This window comes from Rhynchophorus ferrugineus, unplaced genomic scaffold (assembly GCF_030347505.1).
Source record: "Rhynchophorus ferrugineus isolate W39M unplaced genomic scaffold, kcgeb_rfMv2 rfM5, whole genome shotgun sequence".
Taxonomy (NCBI): domain Eukaryota; kingdom Metazoa; phylum Arthropoda; class Insecta; order Coleoptera; family Curculionidae; genus Rhynchophorus; species Rhynchophorus ferrugineus.
In genome coordinates this window covers 27,525,023-27,547,363 of record NW_027472584.1, presented here as the reverse complement: position 1 = coordinate 27,547,363, position 22,341 = coordinate 27,525,023, and the positions used below count along the sequence as shown (strand labels likewise).

The following is a 22,341-nucleotide window of genomic DNA, read 5'->3' as shown; positions in this document are numbered from 1 at the left end:
AAACATTTGTTGTATAAAATGACTAATTTGGAATAAGTCTTGTCAGGAAATGCTAAAGAGAATTGTATTTTTAAACCTTAAAAAAACAGATTAATTAGACTTAAGAAAAAGTTCCTATTGGAAACATATCATTCTACAGAGATGAATTTTTTATTGTTATTTCCAAAGATTCCATGAAATTCTTGTAAGCCTTTCCAGGAAAAGTTACGTCAAAATTTCACTTAGAAGTTCGAAATATTAGCCTAATTAGACTTAAGAAAATGTTACCATGACCAAATATTGTTATAACAAAATGATCATATATGGTTTCAGATAACGAGATGTTTACTGTTTTTACTGACAGAATTCTACTTAAAACTTCCAAGAAATGAGAATAATATACTTAAGATAAAGTTCCCATTGCAAAACATGTCATTATTACGCCACCTTATTACATTGAAATGACCACATATGGTTTAAAATGACGAAATCCTTTCTGTTTTGGGTTAAATTTAATTTTTTATTAAACCCGAAAATACCGGGATTTGTCAAATTTACTCTAGAAATTTTCGGAATTGAAACACGACCAGGATCCCAGGTTCGAATCCCCCCTAACAATCGATGATGATAAATGAAGTTGATGTAAGCCTTATCAGGAAAAATTAAAAGAATTAGATTTAAGAAAAAGTTCCCATTACAAGCATATCATTCTACGGGAATGAACGAACGCCTTGTTAAATTAAAATAACCATATATGGTTTAAGATGGATTGAAACGGATTAAGTGGGATTGAAATAAGACTAAAACTATTCCTATTACATACTTCTACCTCTAAAAAACACCCTTCATCATATATTAGGCCCGTCAAACATTTTATTCGCGCTCATTGTTATCATAATACAATAAATGCTTCAAATATATTGATTTTGGCATCAGAAAGTGTATCTTAATAGCGAACTAAACGTATAACATGTAGATTTGTATGAGAATCGAAAGTATATTTAAACATAAACAATATGGGGTCTGTCTCGGTGATCGTTTAGTTGCTCGTAGATATTTCCACCCCCGTTGCATTGCTGTTCGTACGGATCCCATATAGGCAAGGCCCTGTTTTGTAACATTATTGGCGGCATTATATACCTGTCTATATGACCGGCATCGCTGTTTGGTAAAGATTTTCTAGGTGGTGGTAGGGGAGGGGCGTTATAGCTCGTCTTGATTATTTTGGGTATGTCCTTTTCAATGGTTTTCTTTGGCTTCTTCTTTGGCATGAAAAAGAATACACCGGCAATTATACCTAATATAAAAACAACCGTTAAAGACACTGACAATATCGCTAGCCAACTCATGGAACAGTCCATCTGACGCTGTGTGGCACGAAATAACTTTATATTATGGAGTTCTTCGGGAGTTTCGCACATAACCTCGTTCACATCTAATTTTAAGTCGTTTGATTTTTTCACGAGTACTGGTTTAGGGTTCGGCGATTCCTGAACGTAACTGTTATTATCCTTCGTTTGGGACATGCTCTCGTGCAGGAGTTTCCACAGCCACCCCATGGAGCAGTTGCAGTCCAAGGGGTTACCACCTAGTCGGAGCTCCGACAGTTGATCCAGAGGGAAATGACTCGCAACTAAAGATTTGATGGAGTTATATCGTACGGACACGAATCTTAACTTGGGGTTTCCATGAAACAATCTCGTAGGCAGACTTTTCGTATTGTAATTATAATCCAAACTAATTTTCTCCAAGTTGATATTGTCGACGAAGGCTCGGGCATCCACCGTTTTCAAATATTCTAAACGGTTGAGCATTAAATATTTTAAATGGAACAAGCCACGAAATGCCACTGGTGGTATAGACTCAAAAGAGTTTCCATTCAATTTCAAGTTGGTCAGTTTTGATAACTTTGCTAGTTGTGCGGTAGGTAACACCGTTAAATTGTTATCACTTAAATCCAAATGATCCAGCTTGGGGAAGCTGGCTAACCCTGTAGGTTGAATCTCGAAAATAAGATTCTGAACTAACACAAGCGTATGTAGATCGTGAAGGTTCGGTACCTTGTCATCTTCGAGAACTTCGATTAGATTCCTTGCCACCGATAATATCTTCAAACGAACCAAATCCGATAGGCTACTCGGTATTTCAATGAACGAATTATCATCTATGTACAACGTTTCTAAGTTAGGTGTCGATTTGAATGTACCATCCTCGAAATAATCCAACTGATTACCGTTTAATCTGAGCACAGTCAGGTTATGCAAGTCCTTAAAAGCATTCTGGTTGATCGATTCCAGCTGATTGTTACTCAGATCCAACTGTAGAAGTTCCTTTAATCCTTCGAATGTATCCTTGGTTAAAGAATCTATATAGTTGCTACTTAAATTTAACGATTTCAACACTTTTTGGGTCTTGAAATTGCCGCTTCCTACGTTTTTGATTCTGTTCTTGGACACATCGAGCGCGAGCAGTTTTTCGTAGAAGGTAAACGTGTAATGCAGTTGCGTGATCTTGTTCCGAGATAGATCCATGACGTGCAGCTCCGGATTGAGCTGTATGGGCACCACTTCGATTCCAGCACCAGAACAATTCGCTCTAAGCACCTCATTTTCACATTTGCAACCGTTGGGGCACAACACACCACTCACTGACGTTATCAACGATAGCAAGCATATTGTTGAAATAAAAATTATCCACATTTGTTGGGTTTTTTCATCGCCCATGGCAAAGGAACAGCATGGTCATGGAACCTCTGCAACAAAACAGAAAAAAAAGTGTTTAACAACTGAATCGTTCAACATTTTTTTAAAAACTGTGTAAATTTTCCTATATCTATATGACTATATATACATATATATACACTATATATTTGTCATTATCAATAATTATTATCTACATGTATAATCTTTATATATAATTATTATTCTTATCTATATTTATTATCATTATCTATATTAGTTACGTTCAAGCTTATTTAGTATCTACAGAAATAATAGTTCATGTATTAACACTCTGACATCTTGAGTTCTTGTCCATTGTTTACCAACCATTAACACGAGAGTCTATCCATATGTCTCGTGGTGATTCTCTTATTTTTAGCACTCGAGATCCAAAGATACTTTACATTTTTGCTACAAGATGGTGTTATCTTATCTTAATCAACTTTGTGCACTACTTTTACCTTCAGTATTATATATAGTATATATATATATATATATATATATATAAATATATATATATATATTATATATATATAGTAAAATATTAAATATAAATAAATGTAATAAATACAGATAATAATATAGGTAAATTGAAGATGAATATATATATTCCAGATATATATTCTAGATAAAGATAGATAGGTTCCAGAAAAATGTATATATGTTCCAGATAAAGATAATAATATTGTATTGTAACTGTACCTTGAGTCAACAAAAAAATATTATTTCTCTAGATACTAAATCAGCACCAATGGGATAAATATATATTTTTAGATAAATCCATATAGATAATAATAGATAAATGTAGATAAATAATAATAAAGATAAAGGTAGATAAAATTAAAAGATAGATAATAATCGTAAGATATTAAATATAAATCAATGTAATAAATACAGATAATAATCATAGATAATGATAAATATAGGTATAAATAATATAAGTAAATTGAAGATGAAGATATATATTTCATATTTATATTCTAGATATAGCTTGCTATCTTCCAGAAAAATGTATATATGTTCCAGATAAAGATAATAATATTGTATTGTTGTATTGTAACTGTACCTTGAGTCAACAAAAAAATATTATTTCTCTAGATACTAAATAAGCACCAATGGGATAAATCTATATTTTTAGATAAATCCATATAGATAATAATAGATAAATCTAGATAAATAATAATAAAGATAAAGGTAGATAAAATTAAAAGATAGATAATTATCGAAAAGATAGATAATAATCGTAAGTAGATAAATATAGATAAATAGAGATAAGTGAAGATAACGAGTTTTGATTATTTTTTGGATGGATTGTTGATTTAGTTTGACCAGCAGTAGATAAATCTTTGATCGGACATTATTAAACGAAAAATATTATTACCTGTTTCGTCATATAATATATATATATATATATATATATATATATATATATATATATATATATATATATATATATATATAATTTTTCAAACAAAACTGTGTTCATTTAAAGCGAGTATATAGCAAAACCATAATAGTCGTAAACCTTCAAGTTTATAAAACACCGAACAAAAATTTAATGATCAACACATACACAGACATACTTTCTCTTTACAATAAATAAATATGTAGACGTGACCATAGTGGACTCAGCGGACTTTCCACTGGATAAGAACGTAAAATGATAAATGTTTAGCTTGCCATTTCCCCTTTCTCAAGAGGTTTAACGTGTATCAATATACAATAGGTTAAATACGCTTTCACCATTTTAAATTAAAATAAAAGTTACCACGGATTTTTTCCCCAATGAAAATTGTTAAGTTATAACGAATAATGGCTGTAATTCCAAATTTTATAAGGCTTTTAAAAATATGGTTACTCTTTTTTTAAATTGGCTCTAAAATATCCATATAAATTTATAAGGTGTTCAATTTGTTCTTTGTTGTTAGTCCGACGCTTTAAATGAGTACCTTTCAATAATAAAAAGAAACCTTTACTGTCTCTTCTTTATTTATTTAAAGAGATAATTAATAATCGATATTTCGTTTGATATCGGTCGCTTTGCTATTTCAAACCGTAACACCGAACAGAACTTTTTTTTCACCTGCCAATTGCAGTATTATCAAGCATGATGTATTAAATTTGGCTGCGTGCAAAAACTCATTGATGTAACCGTTAGAGTTCCACTTCTATTTGCCATTTGCTCTTCCCTAAATACCATCATTAGCAAGGAAACATCAACCGTTCAAACATTTTATCTGGTAGTTTATTTCTTTTTCTCGAATACAATTTATGTAATGATTTTTTTTCTCGTGGGCTCCTTCGCCATATTAATGCTTTTTTTCTTGTCGGATCCTCCGCCATATTCTCAAAAAAAATGTATTCGACTATCAGGATGGTTTCTCTGTTTAAAACGAGCCCTTTTCTTCTAGCAAGCAACAATGTGCGTTTTTCTTTTTTTTTTTTTTTTTTTTTTTTATTATTACTCTTCGTGAGTCCACAATCTGCCCTATTGGCAATAAGTATTTCTTCTGTTTATATTATATATACATGGCATGTAGAAAATCACTTCATTAAGCAATCTTCTGTATAAAATATTATCTTAATTAATTAGTCTTATTCTAATGCTTATTCTAAACTCTACATATGTCCAGTAATCAGATCAGGTGGTGTTAAACGTTTTAGTCTACGCACTTCACTATCACGTCGCATATTTAGCTGATTAGCGAGTACATTGGGATGCACTGACACTCTTTCGAAGTACTTCACACAAACACGTTGGATTACACTCGTTATAGGTTCTAGAGGAATATCGCGTTGTATCACTTTATTTGAAATATAGTACGGAGCATCAACAATGGCACGCAACACCTTATTTTGGAACCGTTGAATGATGGATATATTAGATTTGCTAGCGGTACCCCATAGTTGAATTCCATATGTCCAAATGGGCTTGAGTATAGACTCATACAGCAATACCATGTTATCTAATGATAACTTGGATTTGCGCCCAATGAGCCAATACATTTGATATAATTTTAGTCCTAGTTGTTTCCGTTTAGAGAGTATGTGCTTCTTCCAGGTTAGGCGTCGATCTAAATGCATACCAAGATATTTAACATGGTCTGCTTGGGGGAGTTGACGATGATTGATATTTACTGGTGGACATGTTCTTCTACGCAGTGTAAACGTTATATGCGTGGATTTTGATTCATTGGCTTTAATGCGCCATGTCTTCAACCATAATTGTATTTGCTCCAGATGGGTTTGTAGGTTTATTGATGCTGTGTCTGGATCTTCATGGGATGCTAAGATTGCTGTATCGTCTGCATATGTTGCCACAGTAGTTATTTTTGTGGTGGGCAGATCAGCCGTATACAGAAGATACAGTACTGGACCCAGTACACTACCTTGCGGAACTCCTGAATATATGGGATTTAATTCGGTATGTTCATCGCCTTGATTTACAATAAAATGTCTGTCAGTGAGATATGATTTTAGTAGCTGATAGTCCGGATGAGGGAGAAGTTTCTTTAGTTTAACCTGCAAGCCCGTATGCCATACTTTGTCAAAAGCCTGAGATATGTCTAGGAAAGCAGCCGAACAATATCTTTTGGCATTTAGGTCAGCGTTTATTTGGTTTACAAGTCTATGCACTTGTTCTATAGTCCCATGCTTATTGCGAAAGCCAAACTGATGTTCTGGAATAATTTTTCTTTTTTCTATTATATAGTTTAGTTTTTTTATGTATAATTTCTCGAAAACTTTCGAGATTATTGGTAATAAACTTATAGGTCGGTAGGAGGTCACATCTTCTGGTATTTTTCCTGGTTTAAGTATCATTAATATTTTAGCTACTTTCCAGATACTAGGGAAGTAATTAATTCGTAGCATAGCATTAAATATATATGTTAATAGTTTTATAGCCTTTTCTGATAGTTCTTTTAAAATTTTGCCAGTAATTAAGTCATAACCAGGAGCTTTTTTAATATTAATCTCTCTCATTATTGTATGTTTAACTTTTTTGACCGTTAATTTCTCGTGCGGTAAATCCATTTGAAATGGCGAATCTAGAAAGCTAGTGATTTTATTTTCGTCATCTTTATATAGCTGAGACTGGAAAGGTTTAAAAACATTTTTTAAGTGTTTTGAGAATATGTCGGCCTTCTCTTTATTGCTTCTCGCCCAATTATTTTCGCTTGTTTTAATAGGTGGGTTATGCTGCTGGGATCTCCTAAGCTTTTTTGTTGCTTTCCACAGCGAATAGTCTGTAGCCTCAGTTGATGTCAAGTTTTCTAGGTATTCTTGAATGCCTTGGTTCTGTTCGATTTGGATTAGATCTCTCAGCTCTTTTATGGCCCTATTAAATTTTTTTTTATTCTCTTCAGTCCTTTGCTGTTGCCAATTTCGTCGTAACTTTCTTTTTTCTGCTATCTTTTTCTGTATTGTACATGATATATGTGTATTTTTTCTTGGAAATGTTTCACTGTTGGGAGTCGCGGAATATGCTGCCTCCTGTATATTTTTTGTAAGATTTATTGCTGCTATTTCTATATCCATTTCAGTTTGTAACGGTAAGTTTAGAGAGATATTTTGGTCTAAGTTTTCTCTAAATGAGGGCCAGTTAGTTCTATTATTGCACAGAGAAGGGGGTTTGTCTTTGATGGTAATTTTTGAAGAAATTGTTACTATTATTGGTGAATGATCAGAAGACAGGTCGAAACATGATTCTGCCTGACACTTTTTTGGATCAATATTTTTTGTAATACAGAAATCTATTGTATCTGGTTTTTTATTTCTGTCTGAAGGCCAATATGTTGGTTCACCAGTAGAGATATGTTGTAAGTTATCTATCCTTATGGCTTTGAGCAGTTCTCTACCTTTTGAGGTTATTATTCTTGAACCCCACATTAAATGTTTTGCATTATAATCTCCTCCTGCTATAAATCTATTACCTAGCGTACGGAAGAATTCTTGAAATTGTTCTGCCTTGTTGTTATGTTTGGGTGGGCAATAAATCGCAGAAATTGTTAATGGTCCATGGGCTTCCTCTATGGTTATACTGGTGGCTTGCAGGTAGTCTTTGCGGAATTTTTCTTTTTCGAAATGCTTTATATCATCTCGAATTATTATGGCTGTAGTGCGTTTTTCTAATGATATATCGATTTTGAGAAGCTTTCACAACGAGCTTTCGCATTAGAACAACTGGATTTTCTTGTCCATCGGCGTATGTGCTTTTATTCGAGAAAAGAACGAAAATATTTTATTTTTCCATATGTAGAAATGCAAACAATGTTTGATTTTATTCCTTTTTAACCGTAAATGGAAAACGAATCGAGAGATTCCCGGTACAAAGCTATGTAACATTGTCGTAAAGAATTTTTTATCAAAACCTATTAGTTAAGTTTAAAATTCTACAAGTATATTTTCCAGGTTCATTGTCATTTTCTAGGAATTTATTCTTCTGGCACAGTTTTAACATTTTCGGTGGTATTAGGATAATGTTTCTCTGGGAAACATAAATCTTTTCAAATGGCTTTAATGTCGCCAAGGAATTTCAATCTCTTCATATTGGCCCTACTTTTTTATATATATATATTAAAAAGATTTATTCCTTTAGGTCTCCCTCTAGAAACAAAAACTTTTTTATTCAATTCGAATTAATACGATTAAATTATATTTTAATATAAATAAAAAATGATTTTATGACTTCGACTAAAAAATAAAATCTGTAATTTATTTTATATTTTATTTATAAATGTGCAGTAATTTAATTTTAAGGATATTTTTTGGTGAAACATTATGTATGTTGTTATAGTTTATAGCTAGTTACATCTTTGGTTTATTAAGGGTTAGGGAATTTTGTGGAAATTGGTTTATCAAAAACATATGAAGCTCTTAGGCAATCCTCATGAGGGATAATGTCTGGCGAATATGGCGTGTTTTGTTGGGTTGTAGCTTTTTTCTATATACTCTAACGGTCCATACATGGTGTGTGATCTACTATAATTCATGCCGGCTTAGTTGGCGCAGTGGCAAAGGCGACAGGACGATCCACCTACTGTTGCGATAGTCGCGGGTTCGAATCTTGCTGGGGCTTGATCGTAAATGTATGTTTGTGATTGTTCTAGGCAATAGTGTAAAATCTAACAATGAATATGATCCTAGTCACGCCAGTAACCAGGCTGGGTAAGAGCGGATGTCTTCTGAGATGATTTCTAAGTTGGTCACTCGCCAGTCGGTAGACTTAATGCCGAGGATCGTGGTTCGGAGCCCACGTTAAACTGGTCCAGTCCAGATAAACCCTCTTTCATAAAAAGATTATAGAATATACTAGATACGGCTATTGAAAAAACAAATTATAGGTTAATTGGCAACGATTAATAATCATTATTTGAAGAAGGTTTATTAGGTATGCGATTTATTGTATATTTTTTATGATCAATTTACAAAAACGAATGGTATAAGACCAAAAAATGTAAATGATATCATAAACTAAAATGTAATAATTTATCTGTGGACGTAGATATAAATTGCGGTAAATAAAACGGGGGGGAAATCGTAATAGTCAGATAAACACAAAGAAAGCCGAAGGTAATTTTCCAATACATTAATCTATATATATGAATTATCCCAGTCAATTTGACGTCGGAATAAAAACAAAAATGATATGGTTACAAAGGCAATGAAAGATGCTAGAAACGAAATGAATCGCGAGAGAATATACAAACGGTTTGAGATGAAAAATCGAGATGATTTTTCACCGAGGAAATAAACTAGGTGTAAATGATAACTCATATTTTTAGGGAGTAAGGTGGCTTATCTGGAGAGTAGCCGAATGAAATTTGACGAATGGATGAGAAAGATAAACTTCGATTAATACCACTACATTCTATTTAAGGAAAATGTTCCCTGGAGTGGTTTCTATAAGGAGTGGTCGTCGAAATTCGACCGTAATTCATTTAATTTTATGTTTCTATTACAAAAAATAATTATAATTACCCTTTTTATTATTCTTACTATTAAATTTGATAAACTTTGATTAATATGACTACGTTCTATTTAAAGAAAATTTGCCATCGAGTGATTTCTATAAGGAGTGGTCGTCGAAATTCGACCGTAATTCATTTAATTTTATGTTCCTATTACAAAAAAGTAATAATTATTACTCTTTTATTGTTATTACTAATAAATTTGAAGCTAGATAAACTTAGATAACTTTAAATATTATGCCAAGATATTAACGTGACAAATCCAAAACACTTTAGGTTTTCTTTATTTTTGGAGACAGGAAAATCTCACACGGACTATGTCTGGTGAATATGGAGGCAATACAGTATTGTTTTATGTGTGAGTATGTATATTCTGTACGATGAAAATGCTTTTAAACAATTAGATAGAGGAAAAAACGGTCCATGAGGGATGTGATTTTTTTAAACTAACAGATTGAAAGGAAGTTGTCTCATAGTGTAGGAAAAATTGGCCTTGGAAAGTAATAATTATTACCCTCTTTATTATTATTACTATTAAATTTGATAATAAATTTCGATTGATATTATTATATTTAAAGAAAATGTTCCATTGAGTGGTTTCTATAAGGATTGGTCGTCAATTTTTAAGTAAATTGGTTGAGTAAACTTGAAATATTATGTCCAAATGTTAACGTGACGTATATGATATATATTAATTTTTTATATCTATCATTTTATATATGCATTTTTGTTTAATGTGAGGAAGTATTTTATTATGTGTAATTATTTTTTTTAAACTTCTAATCACGAAACAAGAACACCATAATTACATAAAAAATACAATATAAAATCAAATAGAAAAACAAAATCATCAATTTCCATTAATCATTTCTGATGTTATTTTAAGAAAGACCCAAAATCTAAAAAAATAATATTGACATTTTCTCAAGGATTGTACAAATAAAAAAGAGTCTAAGCATCAATAATGAAGCATTCGTATATTTTATGTTTTGTTTTGATTGTTTTCTTAATGCTTAGAACCATCAAAAGGGCCACGTTTTCATATTAAATTTATTTGATTTTATTTCATTTTTTTTACAGTCTATTGTTGTATTGTGATACGCAGTATAGGGTTATGCGGAACGACTGCTTGTTGAGAATTTATTAGATTTAATTTAAATGTTTATTTTGACCACATACAAAACAAGGGCCTCGGAGAAACATTTTAATGGTATCAATTTAACAAAAGAACGCTAAAATACCGGAAAAAATGAAATTGTTTTGCGGCAAATATAGATTAATTGCTTCTAATTTTATTCCCTTCTGAATTTTAGTATTTCCTTTATGTAGTTTTAAATTGGATACATGGGATTCCACGCCCTTTTTGTTTGATACCACCAAAATAACTTAATAAAGCATAAATAAATTCACGAACATTTTAATTTCGAAATATTTGTGGAAATCTTAAACAATGTGAAAATTAAATAATATATACTGGTAAATAATTATGTCAACTATGTTAAATATTGACCAAATATCAAATATATTTATTTTTTGATACATTCAAAGAAAATGTCCCATTGAATAATTTTACACAGACTGATAGTCGAAATTCAACCTCAGTTATTTTAACTTTATTATTATTGACTTTTTATCACTTTCATAATTCAATAACTGTTTATATATATAGTTTGAAATTCAATGATTCACTATTTCTTCTGTGTAAATGATCTGTAAACATATAAAATCCCAAACCACTGAACATATATCGAAAATATTATTTAATTCCCAAAATGTTTATATCATAATAATAATTTATAAATATATATATATATATATATATATATATATATATATATATATATATATATACTGACATAAATCATCAAATTTAATTAAAATGCACTCATTTATTAAACCGTGGTTCCTCTTTTCATTCCTTAAATCATTAGACGACAGTAAATTAAACACCAATTATCTGTTATTGAATTCTCTCTAATATTGGAAATATACCTTCAGAAGTTCTGAACCAGCAATATACATTCTGCAACTAATATATAATAGTTAAACTTTGAGGACGTTTAATTAAATAAATATTATCACTAGTAATACATTGTTTAAAAAAAGGTGAATGCGCCACGGTATATAATTATGCCATTTGTAACACTTACATATAAAAATTTAGTCTTCCACGGTTCTCCATGCACGCAATATTCTTAACGAAGGATCCGAAGTTTTCGTTTCATTAATATATAGATGCCTAGGGTTTTTGCCATGTAATATAATATAATATATGCTATTTATAGCAAAAATCTATATTGCCGAATCGGGACAATTTTAATAAATTAATAACAAATAAAACAGCACAAAGCTAAATTGCCTTTCATCGGATAGAATCGTGAATATTAAGAAATTTAATGTGACCGTTCGGAATTAGCTTCTTTATTGCGAACTTTCTAACGTAATTTGGTTTTTTAATTTTGTGGCAATTTTGAGCTAGAAAGTTAATTGATGTCAGACTTCAAGGGGATTTTACGATAATTACTAAAAAGTGGGTCACACCAGATCAACTAACTTTCGAACTTAGAAGTTCTGCCCTCAATAAGCTTCCTATATCTTTTTGATTGATTTTTTTTTCATTTTATTTTATTTGCAGTTTTTTTTAATCATAGCGTTTTCTCTATATTTTTTTTTTCATTTCATTCGCAACAATTTTTGATAATCCATCATATTCTCAAGATTTAGTTCCTATTGACACACGATTATTTCGTCATTTAAAATAAATGATGAATGGTAAACGCTAAAGGAGGAATTAATGACAACTGCGTGGATTTTACGTTAATTACTAATAAGTGGGTCACACCAAATCAACTAACTTTCGAACTTAGAAGTTCTGCCCTCAATAAGCTGCCCATATCTTTTTGATTGATTTTTTTTCATTTTATTTTATTTGCAGTTTTTTTTAATCATAGCGTTTTCTCTATATTTTTTTTTTCATTTCATTCGCAACAATTTTTGATAATCCATCATATTCTCAAGATTTAGTTCCTATTGACACACGATTATTTCGTCATTTAAAATAAATGATGAATGGTAAACGCTAAAGGAGGAATTAATGACAACTGCGTGGATTTTACGTTAATTACTAAAAAGTGGGTCACACCAGATCAACTAACTTTCGAACTTAGAAGTTCTGCCCTCAATAAGCTGCCCATATCTTTTTGATTGATTTTTTTTTCATTTTATTTTATTTGCAGTTTTTTTAATCATAGCGTTTTCTCTATATTTTTTTTCATTTCATTCGCAACAATTTTTGATAATCCATCATATTCTCAAGATTTAGTTCCTATTGACACACGATTATTTCGTCATTTAAAACAAATGATGAACGGTAACCGCTAAAGGAGGAATTAATGACAACTGCGTGGATTTTACGATAATTACTAAATAGTGGGTCACATCAGATCAACTAACTTTCGAACTTAGAGCCTTGATAAGCTATATATATATATATATATATATATATATATATATATATATATATATATATATATATATATATATATATATATATATATATATATGATATATTTGCTGTTTTTTTCCATTTCATTCGCAACAATGTTTGATAATTCATCATATTCTCCAGATTTAGTTCCACCTGATACACAATTATTTCGTCATCTCAAAGAAATGATGAATGGAAACCGCTAAAGGAAGAATTAATGGCAACTGCGTGGAAACATATTTCGACAATCTAAATCTGGACAATATGGTGAATGAGGATACTTCGGTAAGAACATTCATTTAGGTCGAGAAATACGCGTGAAAACTGGCAAATAACAAATGACTAATTAAAAGTGAGTTACGTTCCTAAGTCACTGAGGAAATCTCAAGCGTGCTAATTGAAGTTTGTTGTTTTAGTTCTATTTCACAGAATATTTCTGTTTCCTTCAAAGGAAATATCGGTGAAACATTTTGGGTTTGTTTCTTTTTCTGTTCAAAGACTGTGGCGTTTCTGTAAAAACTCATAAGCTGAAAGTAAAAATGCCAAAACAAAATATAAGGTATAATTTTAATTAAAAAAGTTTCTCGAATTTTTATAACAATCTATATGAATGGTGGTATTATGTATTTGATGTTCCATACAGTTTCTCTTTACCAAATACCATATAATAAAAGTTTTCAGTGCAGGTTCGGTTGTCGATATGACATCAAGGTCTTTGATGTTATTCGATGATCTTTAGTTCTCTTTTTTTTAATCATAAAGAAATTACAGTAATGAAAATTTAAATAAAACATTAACAATTCGTTTTTTCAACATCTTTTCCAATCTCCGAAACAGTTCTGGAAAGCTCTTTCAGTTTTAATCTGGCCTAGGTTTACAAAATGATTACCCTTGAAGGTTTTTTTGTTCGTTTGTGGAGGCAGGAGAAACTCACACGGACTATGTCTGGTGAATATGGAGGCTAGGATATTATTACAGTATTGTTGTTGCAAAAGTTGTGAATAAGTAAACTAGCAATAATGTATAGATACTTTTGAAGAGACCACGTATATATTGGCAGAGTGTTTTTAAACTGTTAATGAAGATAATTAGACGCCTTTTAATTAAAAAAATGTCCCTGTAGTGAGAAATGTTGGTGAAGTAATTACTATGACATTTTATCCATTGAAAATGTTTTTAAAAAATTAAAAAGAAAAAAAAACGGTTCATGAAGGATGTGTTTTTTTTAAACTAACAGATTGAAAGGAAGTTGTCTCAAAGTGTAGGGAAAATTGGGCTTGGAAAGGGGTTTTGATCGTTGAAAACATTAACCACTAGAGACCGATTCGTTAGAATAGGGGTCTCCATCGTTTCCAGTCATTCAGAGAACAAAAATAACCAAAGTGAAGGTTGTATGAGGTCAAACTCAAAACAGTAAATTTTACTTTAGTTTTTATTCGGACCGAACTATTCCCATCGTATTTGTTTCACAATTGGGCTTTGTTTTTATCAATTTACTTCGTAAAGATTAACTTAAGGGCGAGCAAAAAATCGTCTTGTGGATTTTACGAAGTCGAAACTAATATAAACATTACAACAGACGACTTAAAAAAAGAACTGTATATTTCGTCTAAAAAAAAACTGTAGGTGGATTTAACTTTTGCTTCTTAATTAAGATATACTCACTCTTCGTTTTTGGCGTTAATAATGATTTATAAGTTTCACCCAAATATTGTGGGTTGAATTTTATATAGAGTGATTTATTGATACATTTATATTAGGGTTTTAGAAAATGGGGCATAATACGTGGTCTGGCAACCAATAAGATTTTTTTCGACACCACTATAACTTATAAGAGAACCGTTTGAGGGCCAATTGAATTAAAACTATATTATCTAGGATATTATACTTGTCTGTATGATACGAGGGTCAAGATATAAGTATTGATAATAGAAAGATTGTGGGTTTTTGGATATTTTATTTTTAATGTGTTTAGAATAAAATACGTCGAGTAATAGACTTAATTATTACCTTCCAGCATATTTTAAAGTAATTCAATAGCCGGCTTGGCTGGTAAAGGCGACGGGACTTTCCATCTACTCTTGCGATAGTCGCGGGTTCGAATCCTGCTGGGGCATGGTTGTGTAAATTTATGTTTGTAATTGTTCAATATTTGTGATTGTCCTAGGTAAGAGTACCAAATCTGACAAGGAAATTTATCCCAGTTACGCCAATAACTAGGCTGGGTAAGACCGGATGTCTTCTGGGATGATTTCTAAGTTGGTCAATCGCCAGTCAGTAGGCTTAATGCCGAGGACCGTGGTTCGGAGCCCACGCTAAACAGTAGGTCCAGTCCAGATAAACCCTCGTTGGTAAAGGCGTATATAAAATTCAACCATTGCTATTATTAAAATAATATTTGTTCCATGATTTATTACTTCTTTTATGTTGACGGTGTGCTTTACTTACTCTTTTTTCAATCTTCAATCAAACTCTGGTAGTCTTATTCCATATTTCATTATTTTATAGCTATTTTGAATTTCTCTATTTTACGTTCGTCACTAAAATTTCTGGAATATCAATAATTAGCAATGTTGCTAGGTCAAGGAATATTCTGTGCCACTATTGTCACAGTACAGCTGAATGAAGAACTACTTCCATTGTTCTAAATTGTCATCTTGTCGACTTTGATCCATAATCAATAATTCTTTACAACTTTTCACCATTTTTCTAGTAATATGACAGCTGAATAAGGGGTAAGCAGAAGGTTCTAAGTTTGGTGAGTACGCTGAGTAAGGCAGAACCTCCCATTCGAGTTGGTATCGATATCTACTTCTGGATTAAATACTAGTCATTTTCCGTCCTTTTGGATCTTTCCTATCGCATGTAAATACCTGGAAACAGTTGATTCAATAATTGTTTTCTGAAAGTTTTTGAAGAGTTTGAGTTGGATTTTCTTTGTTGTTGAACTTTGCTGGCTTTCTTTGTTATTGACATAAAAATCACCACTTTCAAATCGTTAAAACCGACAATTTGGATATGACGGAGCATAACAATTAAGTTTCTTAAAATGTTTGGAGGCCTCTATATTACTCAATAATAATAAATAGAAAACTTTTATGCAGATAAATGTTAAAACCATCGAATCTAACAGTTATGTTAGGTTATTCCCATTGATACTTTCACCAATATATGTGGCTGACATGAATATTCATAAGTCACACAATACTAAATCTGTTGTATAAAGTGAAGTTCTATGATCGCGGTTTGTTTTTTTCTTTTGGCGAAATACGGTTAAATATTATGGGTATCAGTATTATTATATAAACTAGCGACCCGCCCCGGCTTCGCACGGGTGCAATGCTGATACTAAATTAAATACACTACAGAAAAAATATGAACGTTGTATATAAAAACATAGCGGCCCGCTCCGACTTTGCACGGGCATAAAATATATATGCCTATGTCACTCAATGAAAACATGATTAAAATCGATCCAGTATTTTTGGTTCATTCATTACTGCCCTTGGCCTGCACGCATTAAATTTGGAGTAAAACAATTCCTCTACCCCTGTACTTACTATGAAGATTTCCTGCTATCTTTGGAATATCTAAATTCATACAATTTTTATTACATTACACATTTTTAAACGCAAATTTTAAATTTGTAATATCTCCGAAAATATTTGTTTAATTAACATGCTTTAAGGAACCATATTGATCTATATTAATTGCTCACTGTATTTAAGGTACTTAATTCGATAAGGATTAATGCCGTATTGCTTAAAATAGCTTCGTAAATAAGCCATTTTCTCACGTAAAAAGTAAACAATAAAAATGGTTAATGTGGGTTATCCCTAAAAGATAAACATATACCATCGCGGACTTTTTTGTAGACCTTTTTATGGTGTACAATACTGTAGTACATTAATTTGATCTAACTCGTAGGCAGCGTTTTTGCTAATTGCTAAATAAGCCTAAAAAAATAGGTTAATTTACGACATCACGTTAGAAACCTCTAAAATTAGCAATGTTGCCTTAGTATATTATGCATGTATTATTCATACAAACCTTCCTCTTGAATCACTCTATCTATTGAAAAAAACCGCATCAAAATCCGTTGCATAGTTTTAAAGATTTAAGCGCACATAGGGATATAGGGACAGAAAAGGCGACTTTGTTTTATACTAGGTAGTGATAACAATTTTTTTAAACAGAACCTACAATATGACATTGAATAATCGAATATTTTATATGGAAATATTACGATAGAGTGTGAAAATAATAAGAAATCAACCGTAAACATTGTAATATTAAACAGTATTCAGTTATGTATCGAGTTTTGCTAGCAGATCAGCTTTATTTCGAAATTAATTTACATAATTTAATTGAATTATCTCTCGAACTGACATTTACGGATTGGTATCGGACCGAATTTCATATCTCTAAAAGTGTTTCAATGAATTATTATCCTATATAGCGTTGTATTTGTTTGCCGTGAAATATTCTTATCATTTTTCAACTTATATTGGCGATATATTTTAGTAAAATTCGTTTTCATTTTTAAAATATTCCCAGGTTCGATTCGTTGTCAAATTGATGTATGGGTAGATGCAAAGGAAATTGTTCCAATTTTTCGAGCATGTGTATTTTGATTATCATCGTTTTTTTTTTCGGGCTGCCTAGTATAATATTTGGATATTATAAACTGTTATAAATTATATTAGAACAAAACATTTAGAATGGGTAATTTCATTTATTATCAATATTTTTTGTATTTTTTATCATATCATTGTTTCATAGACATTTGTTACATTGGAATGTACCCTAGATTTTATAGATTTTCACATTAGTATCAATTCCAGTCATATTAATCTAAAAAATTGCCTATATCGTCAAGTCCTCATTGGGATAGTGTTTATTTATTTATACTGCTGTTTTTATCTTTGTTTATAAGTCTTTATATAGAGAGAAAAAACCTAATACCAACACACCAGTATGGGTTTATTAACAACCATTCAACAATTTACCAGGTGTACAGAATAATACATGTTATTGATAGAGCCTACGAAAGCAAAAAGTATACTCAGCCATATTCCTAGATGTAGCATAAGCCTTCGATAAGGTTTGGTTTGGTTTGGTTTTTTGGTTTAGAAAAAACTACTAGAATGTTTAGAGTTAAACAAGAAGAAGCTTACTCTAGAATAAAAGAAGTTAAAGCAGGTCTACCACAAGGAAGTGTACTGGGGTCAATCTGGGTGTTTTATCTACTCTACACTTGTGATATACCACAAATGGAGAATGTTACGATGGCTACATTTGCTGATGATACTGCAATTATAGCTGTCGGAGATAATAGTGAATATACAGATAAAACATCTGTATGTATCCTGTTGTGTTTGTTTGTTGACTATTCAATAGTTGAAATACTTCGATAATAAGATAGAAATTGAGGATTTTCTTGCAATTATCTTGATTATTTCCTGAGTGACAGTCGACATGTTAAGGTATCATTGTAAATAGTCAGTCCTATAATATCTTGGTGCATTTACTGAACTTCTCCCATAAGTGAGCTCCGTAGGTCCATCTGAGTTTTAATATTTGCTTGTATAACAGTGATTTATTATGTACTGATATTTGTTATTTTTTTCCAATTAAAAATGATATTCTTCTATATTTTAGCTCTAGTTATTTCCTTCTCTCTTTAACATGTTCCTTCTGATGTAGTTTTGCATCAAGAATCATTCTTTTTTGCTACACCTGCTTTAACTTCTTTTGCTGTAAAGTAGGCTTCCTCTTCTCTGACTCTAGACATTTCAGCTGTGTTACGAATAAAAATCTAAGAATATTACTAAACATACTTTTTCTGTCTTCATGGCCTTTTTGAATAACATCTGTTATTCTATACACCTGTTAGGTATTTGTCTCTTTACTTAATATTTAACTAATTTATTTTAACAGGTACTTAATTACCGGATGTACCGGAAAGTCATTAAAAATGACAATGAAAAAAAATATAAAAAACTTTATTTCTAACCTTATTAGTTATAATCTAATTCGAGCATAAAAAACAAAAAAGACAAGCATAAATTTGAAACTTTCAAACTTGACAGTACATATTGGTAGAATAAAACAAATCATATGTGATACTTAATCATTTTTGTGGGTAGTTGACAGTTTAATGTAATACCGCACACAGAACAACTCTCTTCGACAAAATAGCAAGTTTTTATTTCAAATTAACTGTAGCGATTTGCCGTTGTAATATAGGGCCAGCATAAACCAATTGAAAAGTACAGTAAATTTTCGTTCTTTTATTAATTTTTTTACGATGTCAATGGACACAATGAATAATGAATAACCATAAAAAGATTTTATTGTATTTTATGAGTCAAATGCTCGTATAGGTACCAGTATGGATAATTTATAATCTAATTGTTGTAAGTAAATTTGAATAGGTGTGTTAAATTTTTGTGTCGTAAATTTTTATGTGTTATTGTTTATAGTCAATAATTTGTTTTAATTAACAATGCACTTAGAATAAAATTTTAAAAATCGTATTTACACTAATTTTTTGAAATGAAAAATGGGAAAACTGCAAAAATGGTTTATAACTTCAAATATTTTGTAAACCACTAATTAGTAGTATTTCGTAGTGCTAATAACGAGTATCACATTTAGTTTGCTATGGGAGAAACAGTTAAGATACTGTAATGACATTTTCAGAATATTGTCTTTTCAAACCAATTCTTAATTATGGCTGTAACTTTTAAATTAATGGAAATATCTGAAATACAATAATTGTAGCAAATTTTGCATAAAATTTTGCATAAAATACCATATTTTCATTAACGTATCATCGATGTTAAGTAAATGGGAGGAGAAAGTCCGAAAATGACCAAAAATCGCGATTTTTCCTGAGTATATATATGGAAAAACTGCAAAAATGGTTTATAACCCCAAATAATCTGCAAATCACTAATTAATAGTATTTCGTAGTGCTAATAACGAATATCGCATTTATTTTGCTATATGAGAAAAGGATAGGATACTGGAATGAAATTTTCAGAATATTGTCTTTTTAAACCAAATCTTAATTATGGCTGTAACTTTTAAATTAATAGAAATAGCTGAAATACAATAATTGTAGCAAATTTCTCGTAAAATTTTGCATAAAATACTATATTTTCATTAACGTATCATCGATGTTAAGTAAATGGGAGGAGAAAGTCTGAAAATGACCAAAAATCGCGATTTTTCCTGAGTATATATATGGAAAAACTGCAAAAATGGTTTATAACCCCAAATAATCTGCAAATCACTAATTAATATAGTATTTCGTAGTGCTAATAACGAATATCGCATTTGTTTTGCTATAGGAGAAAAGGTTAGGATACTGGAATGAAATTTTCAGAATATTGTCTTTTAAAACCAAATCTTAATTACGGCTATAACTTTTAAATTAATGGAAATAGCTAAAATACAATAATTGTAGCAAATTTCTCGTAAAATTTTACATAAAATACTATATTTTCATTAATGTATCATCGATGTTAAGCAAATGGGAGGAGAAAGTCCGAAAATGACCAAAAATCGCGATTTTTCCTGAGTATATATATGGAAAAACTGCAAAAATGGTTTATAACCCCAAATAATCTGCAAATCACTAATTAATAGTATTTCGTAGTGTTAATAACGAATATCGCATTTATTTTGCTATAGGAGAAAAGGTTAGGATACTGGAATGATATTTTCGGAATATTGTCTTTTTAAACCAAATCTTAATTATGGCTATAACTTTTAAATTAATGGAAATAGCTGAAATATAATAATGGTAGCAAATTTCTCGTAAAATTTTACATAAAATACTATATTTTCATTAACTTATCATCGATGTTAAGTAAATGGGAGGAGAAAGTCCGAAAATGACCAAAAATCGCGATTTTTCCTGAGTATATATATGGAAAAACTGCAAAAATGGTTTATAACCCCAAATAATCTGCAAATCACTAATTAATAGTATTTGGTAGTGCTAATAACGAATATCGCATTTATTTTGCTATAGGGGAAAAGGTTAGGATACTGGAATGAAATTTTCAGAATATTGTCTTTTTAAACCAAATCTTAATTATGGCTATAACTTTTAAATTAATGGAAATAGCTGAAATATAATAATGGTAGCAAATTTCTCGTAAAATTTTACATAAAATACTATATTTTCATTAACTTATCATCGATGTTAAGTAAATGGGAGGAGAAAGTCCGAAAATGACCAAAAATCGCGATTTTTCCTGAGTATATATATGGAAAAACTGCAAAAATGGTTTATAACCCCAAATAATCTGCAAATCACTAATTAATAGTATTTGGTAGTGCTAATAACGAATATCGCATTTATTTTGCTATAGGGGAAAAGGTTAGGATACTGGAATGAAATTTTCAGAATATTGTCTTTTTAAACCAAATCTTAATTATGGCTATAACTTTTAAATTAATGGAAATAGCTGAAATATAATAATGGTAGCAATTTTCTCGTAAAATTTTACATAAAATACTATATTTTCATTAACTTATCATCGATGTTAAGTAAATGGGAGGAGAAAGTCCGAAAATGACCAAAAATCGCGATTTTTCCTGAGTATATATATGGAAAAACTGCAAAAATGGTTTATAACCCCAAATAATCTGCAAATCACTAATTAATAGTATTTGGTAGTGCTAATAACGAATATCGCATTTATTTTGCTATAGGGGAAAAGGTTAGGAGACTGGAATGAAATTTTCAGAATATTGTCTTTTTAAACCAAATCTTAATTATGGCTATAACTTTTAAATTAATGGAAATAGCTGAAACATAATAATGGTAGCAAATTTCTCGTAAAATTTTACATAAAATACTATATTTTCATTAACTTATCATCGATGTTAAGTAAATGGGAGGAGAAAGTCCGAAAATGACCAAAAATCGCGATTTTTCCTGAGTATATATATGGAAAAACTGCAAAAATGGTTTATAACCCCAAATAATCTGCAAATCACTAATTAATAGTATTTGGTAGTGCTAATAACGAATATCGCATTTATTTTGCTATAGGGGAAAAGGTTAGGATACTGGAATGAAATTTTCAGAATATTGTCTTTTTAAACCAAATCTTAATTATGGCTATAACTTTTAAATTAATGGAAATAGCTGAAATATAATAAT

The 22,341-nt window shown here is 30.6% G+C and overlaps 1 protein-coding gene across 1 annotated transcript in view; it reads right to left on the bottom strand.

Annotated features, from left to right (window-relative positions):
• Positions 1-788: 788 nt before the first annotated feature.
• Positions 789-22,341, bottom strand: part of LOC143197467 (uncharacterized) — a 105,477-nt gene continuing 83,924 nt past the window's right edge. The window contains exon 3 of the mRNA XM_076405995.1: positions 789-2,731. Within this exon, the coding sequence (XP_076262110.1) occupies positions 981-2,702 (1,722 nt within the window). The 5' untranslated portion in view covers positions 2,703-2,731 and the 3' untranslated portion in view covers positions 789-980. The remainder of the gene's footprint in view (positions 2,732-22,341) is intronic.